Below are 8,516 nucleotides of genomic sequence, written 5' to 3'. Positions count from 1 at the left end.
AACCTACTCCCTGGGATCCTACCTTACGTATGGATGTGCATTGCTAACACATATAGTAAAAAGAGAATAACAATAATATTGGCTATCGCTTGCCGCATGTTATTCAGTCCCATATTCCAGATAACCTCGTTTCACACTCTGAAGTCGCTAACAGTCTTGGACCAATGGGAACATTTTGAATTTTGCGAGAGTGCTAAGGTCACCAGTCGCAAAATGGCTGCCATTTTGAAGGCGTAACACAACATTAGAAAGAATGTGCACATTGTTGCTTCTGCTTCCCATCCCGTTGTTGTTTAGCCGTTTAGTTGTGTCCGACTCTTCGTGACCCCATGGACCAGAGCACGCCAGGCACTCCTGTCTTCCACTGCCTCCCGCAGTTTGGTCCCATCCCCTAGGCCTCCTATTTACCATGGGGAGTCAGCTATGTCCTGCTGGTTCTGCTTATGGAGATAAAAAGGCGCAAGAACCCCATTTTCCCCCAATGGCAAGGCCTAGGTTGCCATCATTACCAACTTACCTGGGAGTAAGCCTCATTAACAACAAACCTGTTGTTGAAGTAGACATGCATACCATTGATCTGTATAGTTAACCATACAGTTAACTGACCATCAGCTCCTGCACAGCAAAAGACACATTTTGGCTGGATGGTGAACAAGGTTACGCTTATCGTATTTTTTGCTCTATAAGACGCACCAGACCATAAGACGCACCTAGTTTTTGGAGGAGGAAAACAAGAAAAAAAATATTCTGAATCTCAGAAGCCAGAACAGCAAGAGGGATCGCTGCACAGTGAAAGCAGTGATCCCTCTTGCTGTTCTGGCTTCTGGGATAGCTGTGCAGCCTGCATTCACTCCATAAGATGCACACACATTTCCCCTTACTTTTTAGGAGGGAAAAAGTGAGTCTTATAGAGCAAAAAATACGGTACATCATTCATATGAAGAAGGGTATTTAAATCCATTCCAGGATGCACAGAATTAACACAGAAGTAGACTGCAACTCCCATCATCCCTAGTTAGCAAGACCAGTGTTCAGGGATGATGGGAAATATAGTCCGAAAAAACAGCTGGAGACCCAAGTTTGGGAAACACTTGCTCTAAAACAATTTTTTTAAAAATCTATTCGCCCTTGCATTTCCAGTCTGACCTCGCCAGCAGACCAGTCTGTATTAAGTGATATGTCTCATAGGAAGGGTGCTTGAGCCTGGGGTTCTAGACTAGGCCACAAAATACTCAGGTCACATTTTGAAGCTCTAGACACCCAATGGCTTCTCTCCACTGCTTGTCCTGTCATAGTTTGTTTCCGTGATATTCCTCTGCTCACCCAGAAGAGCCAACCGTTGTCCACAGCAGGCCTTAATCATTTAGGGAACAAATTGGAAGGAGTGTCTTTAAAATAATAATAATAATCACACAAGTATCCAAATGGGTAACTTTTATTTGTGGATAAAAATTAAGGCTCACAGTACTTATCATTTACAAGCAGAAAATGTTTTCTTTCTTTAAAAAAACGAGAATGCTAGGAATTATTTCCCTATACAAATTCCTTTGAATACGTTGACATGTCTCACTGAAGGACTAGAGAGGGGTAAACAAACTGAACAAGAGCAACCGCATTCATAAGCTACATTCCCTTCTGGACCATAAGAAGACGACAATCTGTGTTTCTCCATCCGGCTGAGATTACATGAATGAACACAATGAAATACATTCAAGCACTGGAAGGATGGCAATGAAGCTACATTCCACTTCCCTCACAAACTAACTGTGTGGTTTTTTAAAATAAAAAATAAAAATAAGAAATACCCTGCTCCATACAATACTGGAATCTGGATTCAGATTTAACAAATCACTCATGATGCAATGCCTCTTACACATGTGTTTGCTTCTGGCTGCAATGTTAATCTTCTTAATAAAGTTTGCCAAACTCCCATTTTCTTCACGAATCTTTTTTTTAAAAAAACAAAACAAGCTTATAAAGTTATAGCCCAGAGCTGACTTAAACGTATACATTTGTTAAGATGGAAATCCTATAATTTGACTATCTGTGCATCTAACAAAGTGAACATGGACACAAAATACTCTTAGCTCCAGCTGCAAAGGTTACCGTCAATAGACACACCACTCAGTTAAAACTTCTGGCTCTTATGAATGGAACCATGCATTATATATACCTCCTTTCTCTAGCCTGGACCATAACTATAATAGGGTTACATATTATATGTTGAACATGAGCTTTTTTTTAAAAAAAAAAAAAAAAGGACATTTAAAATGGGCAAGTAAACCTCAATGTCAAAGCACAGCAATAGCTCAAGGAACACGCCCCAGCTATGAACCCAACTGTCTAGGAGGCATCTGAATAAGAGTTCCCACCACGCAAGAGCCATGAGGCTTGCAAGTGATCATTACATTATACTCTCAGGTGCCATAATCTCACCAGCAGGCATAAAGAGGACTTTCTAGTAGAGTTTGCTAAGAAAACACTTGGGTCTAGATTGCACTTCTGCTCAACTTGACCACACCCATTCCCAAACACGGACTATACAGGAAAGCACTTCTGTTGCACACCCTGGGTTTGGATGAAACAGGGCAAACAGATTTGCAAATCATCTGCCATGGATGCTTCACAGCTGAGATTCCTGCATTGCAAGGGGTCAGACTGGATGACCCTGGGGGGTCCCTTCCAACTCTACAATTCTATGATTTGCCTACTGCATTCCTACACACTGGACCATGCCACCCAGTTTACTCGCTCACGTACATGTTCCAAGACCTCCGCAGGAAAGGTCTTCAGGAGACAACATGTGGCATTGGTGAGGCAACTTAGCATAGCAAGAGAACCACCAGCTCATCCCAGTCCTCCAAACGCCAGGTACACCTGCCCCATCGTAATAATGGTTTTATAGTGAGTACCTTTTGCTCTTATTTCCCCTTTATCCATCCCTCTGCTTTATTCCAGCCAGAAGCTCTACCACACATCCAGCAAGACCATCCAGTGATCCGTGACCCCTGCCTCTTAACCAGCCATGTCTTGGTTAATTCACATAAGGACAGCAAAAATCATATTGAGCAGAAGGACATTTGTCAACAGAAGCGACTAGTTCGCTGCCCCTCCACAAGTTTTCTCTTGTCCTGCAGTGAACTTCCGATCCATCAATGCATGGCGGGATGGTCGTCTGTATCCTGCTAATCAACACAGTAATACTTGGGCACTTGAGAACTATCGGGTACAAATCAAAGTATGTGTAAGGTTACTGTGATTTGTGGTGCGCTAAGGCCGTATTCAGAAGGAGTGAGTGAAGTTGTTACAGCCCTATTCTCTTTATTCTAGCATTTTAAGCCCTCTTCTACCATCTTAACAGCTATGGCCTCCCCCTAAGAAACCCAGGAACTATATTTTGCTAAGGATGCTGGGAATTGTAGCTCTGTGAGGCGTCGAACGACAATTCCCAGCACCCTAAACAAAGTAAGGAGTTTTCAGGATTCTTTGGGGGAAGCCATGATTGACAGTGGATTAAAGAGTGCTTTAAATATAGGGTGTGGGTGTGACCTTAATGCTGTTCTCCTGTCCATCTACCCTGACAAGATGCTGTAGAAGCAACTGCACTTCAGATGAAGCTATGTGGCTCAATACCCGCACATATTGAAAACCACCCAGCTTCTGATCCTTACCAAACCAGAGCCAAGAGGCTAACTCTATTTACCGTATTTTTTGCTCTATAAGACGCACCCAACCATAAGACGCACCTAGTTTTAGAGAAGAACAAGAAAAAAAATATTCTCTCCCTCTCTGTGCAGCACCTCTCCAGCAAAGCGGGAGGAGAAACAGAAGGGGCTCCGTTTCTCCCGCCGCTTCGCTGAAGGGGCACTGCATAGCTTTCCCTCTCTGTGCAGCGCCTCTCCAGCGAAGCAAAATCAGAACAGCAAGAGGGATCGCTGCACAGTGAAAGCAGCTATCCCTCTTGCTGTTCTGGCTTCTGCGATAGCTGCGCAGCCTGCATTCGCTCCATAACACACACACACACATTTCCCCTTACTTTTTAGGAGGGAAAAGGTGCGTCTTATAGAGCGAAAAATACGGTACCCTTCTGACTTATTGGTGGTTTTTCCCCCAAGAAATGCACCAACTAATTTATATTTAGATTGGCCCTGCTGCCTTCAAAACCCAATCACATACGAATCAGCACATTTTAGAAGAAGAAGAAGAGTTTGGGTTTGATATCCTGCTTTGTCACTACCCGAAGGAATCTCAAAGCAGCTCACATTCTCCTTTCCCTTCCTCCCCCACAACAAACACTCTGTGAGGTGAGTGGGGCTGAGAGACTTCAAAGAAATGTGACTAGCCCAAGGTCACCCGGCAGCTGCACATGGAGGAGCGGGGAAGCGAACCCGGTTCACCAGATTACGAGTCTACCGCTCTTAACCACTACACCACACTGGCTTGGAAAGGAGTACACAGAGAGCAATTATTCCCCCTTGCTTTCCCAAAGCATCCTCATATAAAATATAAGCCCAACGGTATGAATGATAGTTCGGCATAAAGACAAAGACAAAAACTGAGAAAGGGCAGATAAGATTTTGATGGCTGCAAGGTGGATTGTTCCTCCCTTTGATTTTGCCTGAACCGCAAGATGCATTTCCAACTGTATACATAATTCATGTTTTGCTCCCTTTTAACTGATTTAATGTACATTAAATATAGATATCACTGCACGGTGGGGGAAATGTATGCTTTTACATTTTTAAACAAAACTTGCTTTAAAAAACATTACGGAGGAGGGACAGGAGAGCAAGGGGGGGGGGAGAGACACAGTCATTATTTGAGTGCCAGGTGTTATCGTTGTCTTAAAAGTCAACACTTATTGCCATGGGCTTAATACTCCAAACGATATGGAACAGGAATTCATACAGTACGCAGCAAAACAAATTATACATTGATTCCACAACTCAACAATACCTACTACTCCATTTGGCAAAATATTTATTTATAATAAATCTGTTTCAAAAGCAGTTGTTGGTCGCTTTCCCGCCCCGCCCCCCCAAACCCATTATTTTAATAGGCTCCGACATTGGTTTTGGTAAATGTAAATAAACGGTCTCTTTTTACACAGTATACAAAAGAAAATGAAAATAAAAAATAAAAAGAGACATTGAAATGACGTAACAGTAGAAACAGTCAATAAGACCCCAAAAAAGGCAAAGCAATATGAATCTATCTGCACGTAGGCAACACTGCCCTAATTATTTACCCGTACATATCCTCAGCCCACTTACCTTGCTCCCCGCCCCCCCCCCCCGCCCCCAACATCATTCTTAATTTGCAGATTATGCTCCAGGAAAGGGGGGGGGGAGAGAATCACATATGATGTAGCAGCAGCTCCAGCGACTCTGTTTCACAGTACTGCATGTCAACACTGGGAATGGTTTCTGATATAATTTAAAACTGCATACAGTACTTTCATACAAGGAGGGGGAGGGAATAATTATTCCCACTCAGTTGTTCCTGGTGGTTTTGAAGTCAAGTCATACATCACCCGGGAGATGCCAGGAATCTTCTTAATCTCTGCCACCATCTTCAACACAACCTGCGTTTATTTAGGAACAAAACAAAGTGAGAAGAGCAGTTAAGTAGACAGGCTCCCTGGTCTGAATGAGGGATAAATCAGGACTGTAATGTAAGGCACAGGTTATTCATCAGACTACTTTACCCAACTGTCTAGAAGGGGGTAGGAATGATGCATCAAACTTTTAAAATATAGCCTGTTTGCAAAAAACAACAACAAAAAACAGGCAAACATTTTGGAGAGGAAGCTCATACACTTACTACAGTCATACCTTGGAAGTAGAACGGAATCTGTTCCGGCAGTCCGTTCGACTTCCAAAATGTTCGGAAACCAAAGAGCAGCTTCTGATTGGCTGCAGGAACCTCCTGCAGCCAATCGGAAGCCGCGGAAGCCCTGTTGGACGTTTGGGTTCCAAAGAACGTTTGCAAGGCGGAACACTCACTTCCGGGTTTGCGGTGTGTGGGAGCCAAAACATTAGACTTGCAAGGCATTCGGGATCCAAGGTACGACTGTACAGTATAAGCCTGGGTGATGTACTGATACATCGCCCAGGAGCGGTTTGAGGGCCAGAGCACACATTTATTTCTGTGCTACAAAAACGAACTTTTAAACTATTTTGAATAAAGGAACAAGCAGTTTCCACATTAGTAAAGAAAGAAAAGGCAGTTCCGAATGATTACCTTATTTTTTTCTCTATAAGACTCACTTTTTCCCTCCTAAAAAGTAAGGGGAAATGTGTGTGCGTATTATGGAGCGAATGCAGGCTGCGCAGCTATCCCAGAAGCCAGAACAGCAAGAGGGATTGCTGCTTTCACTGTGCAGCGATCCCTCTTGCTTTTCTGGCTTCTGAGATTCAGAATATTTTTTTCCCTTGTTTTCCTCCTCCAAAAACTAGGTGCGTCTTGTGGTCTGGTGCGTCTTATAGAGTGAAAAATACGGTATTCTGAAAGTTTTACCTCTTCTGGTATCTCATTGCCAGGAGTCGCTGCAATACCCGTCATGAAATCACTAGTGATGAAGGTCCGAATGACCACAGATCTTTGACAGGAAGGCTGCTTCTGAAGGGGATCTCGGTCAAAATGCAACGGTGTCAAGATGACTGGCATCTGGCTGATTTTTCCGGCATAACCTTGGCATAAGAAAGCAAGAATATTGCAATTCACAAACTGTTATATGGACTGAGAGAGCCGGCGTAGCGTAATGATTAGAGCAGATCGTCAGGAATGATGAAAGTTGTGGTTGAACAACACCCAGAGGTTGGCAGTTCCCCCATCCCTCAATTACAGCGCTGGACTAGGACTTGGGAGACCAGAATTCCTACTCCCGATTCAGTCATGAAGGTCACGACTTGTCTTGGGCCAATCACTATCTTGGCCTAATCTATGTCACAGGGTTGTTGTCAGGATAAAATAGGGGGAGGGAGCTCATTTTGCCATCCTAAGCTCCTCTAAGGAAGGGCAGGATACAAACGAAAACTAAGAGAAGCATAAGGACAGACTGTACTCTATGGTGCAATTAAGAAACTGCTCTTGGTTAATCAAATTACAGTGGTACCTCGGGTTACATACGCTTCAGGTTACAGACTCCGCTAACCCATAAATACTGCTTCAGGTTAAGAACTTTGCTTCAGGATAAGAACAGAAATCGTGCTTTGGCGGTGCGGCGGCAGCAGGCTGCCCCATTAGCTAAAGTGGTGCTTTAGGTTAAGAATAGTTTCAGGTTAAGTACGGACCTCCGGAACGAATTAAGTACTTAACCCGAGGTACCACTGTAGTTTCTTTTAAAACTTTCACGTGATTCACTTTTGATGTAGTTTTTCTGCTACAAAATCAAGAAATTGCAGGGTCCCTGAAGAAAATTCAACTTTCTGAAGCCAGGGTTCTACAAAATAAACATCTGTTATGCAAACTTTTACTTTATTGTCTTGCACCAAAATCTGGGTTGCTTGACGAATTCTAAACTGTTAAGTGGTCTTTGCCAATGGCAACTCAAGGGCAGCAGACTGCTTAGCAATTAACTAAGCAATGACCTCCCGCTGAAAAAAATGCACATACTAACCAGACTCCCTGAGAATATTATGAGCCTCAAAATCAGCTTGCCGCAATGTGCTGAGGACTCCTGTTGTCAGGAAAGTGGGAGTAACGTCTGTGGGAGGTTCTTTGACAGGTGGGCCAAACACATAGACAACTCTAAAGAGGGAAGAAAATGAAGCGTTGGAGTGTGTGGTATATTGCAAACTGAATAATGCAAGCACTTTGCTGGCTAGGGCTAAAAGGAGTTTCAGTCCCCAACTTCTTGTGCCAGGTTAGGGAAAGATGAGCAATATATCTATAAACTACCAGAATAGCAGACAGTATTATAAATTCTGGCTTTGTCCGACCATGTAAAACTTGGGTGCATGGTGCCTTTAATTCCCACAGGTGTCGTTAAATCATTTATTTAAAAAGCCAGGTATCCCGTTTGGAAAACATTAACATTCAGAATACGTGCGGTCTTTTTATTCCAATACTAAAGCAAAAGTCTGCTTCCTTTCCTTGCTTTAAAAGCCCCCACTGCCAAGAGCACTCATGCCTGCAGCACTTGACACTTAGCTTTCCAGTATACAGTGGCACCTTCATTTTTGAATGAATTATTTTCTCTTTTTGAATCGAGTGGAATGCTTCTTTAAAAAACAAGGCTTTACTCTGAGTCTGTAGTATGAAGAGCATTTTAGTTCCTGTGCCCTGTAACTGACACATACAATACTCAGATCCACCTAGAAGGGTGCCTGCCATCTTCATGACATAAGCTTACAGAGCCTTTATTGCTTGTGAACTGCTGCTGGCCTCCCTTTGATGGTCTCTGGCCTACAAGTTTCAAGACACCAAAAGCTTTTGACGTGGCTTCTCTCTCTTAAGGTCAACCTTTTCATCTCTCCCATCAATTCACTGGGACACTAACAGTGCAATCCTAC

General features: G+C 43.2%; 1 protein-coding gene across 2 annotated transcripts in view; it reads right to left on the bottom strand.

The window, feature by feature from the left end:
• Nucleotides 1-1,419: 1,419 nt before the first annotated feature.
• The window catches only part of GMPS (guanine monophosphate synthase), a 54,915-nt gene continuing 47,818 nt past the window's right edge, over nt 1,420-8,516 (bottom strand). For both annotated transcript variants that reach the window (XM_081862418.1, XM_081862419.1), the window contains exons 14-16: nt 7,622-7,752; nt 6,520-6,692; nt 1,420-5,584 (exon numbers count right to left, since the gene is read on the bottom strand). In XM_081862418.1, the coding sequence (XP_081718544.1) occupies nt 5,483-5,584; nt 6,520-6,692; nt 7,622-7,752 (406 nt within the window). In that variant the 3' untranslated portion in view covers nt 1,420-5,482. The remainder of the gene's footprint in view (nt 5,585-6,519; nt 6,693-7,621; nt 7,753-8,516) is intronic.

Source organism: Podarcis erhardii, assembly GCF_964252035.2.
Source record: "Podarcis erhardii genome assembly, chromosome: 5".
Taxonomy (NCBI): Eukaryota; Metazoa; Chordata; class Lepidosauria; order Squamata; family Lacertidae; genus Podarcis; species Podarcis erhardii.
The sequence above is the reverse complement of the archived record's forward strand: the minus strand, read 5'-3'. Positions and strand labels throughout refer to the sequence as shown.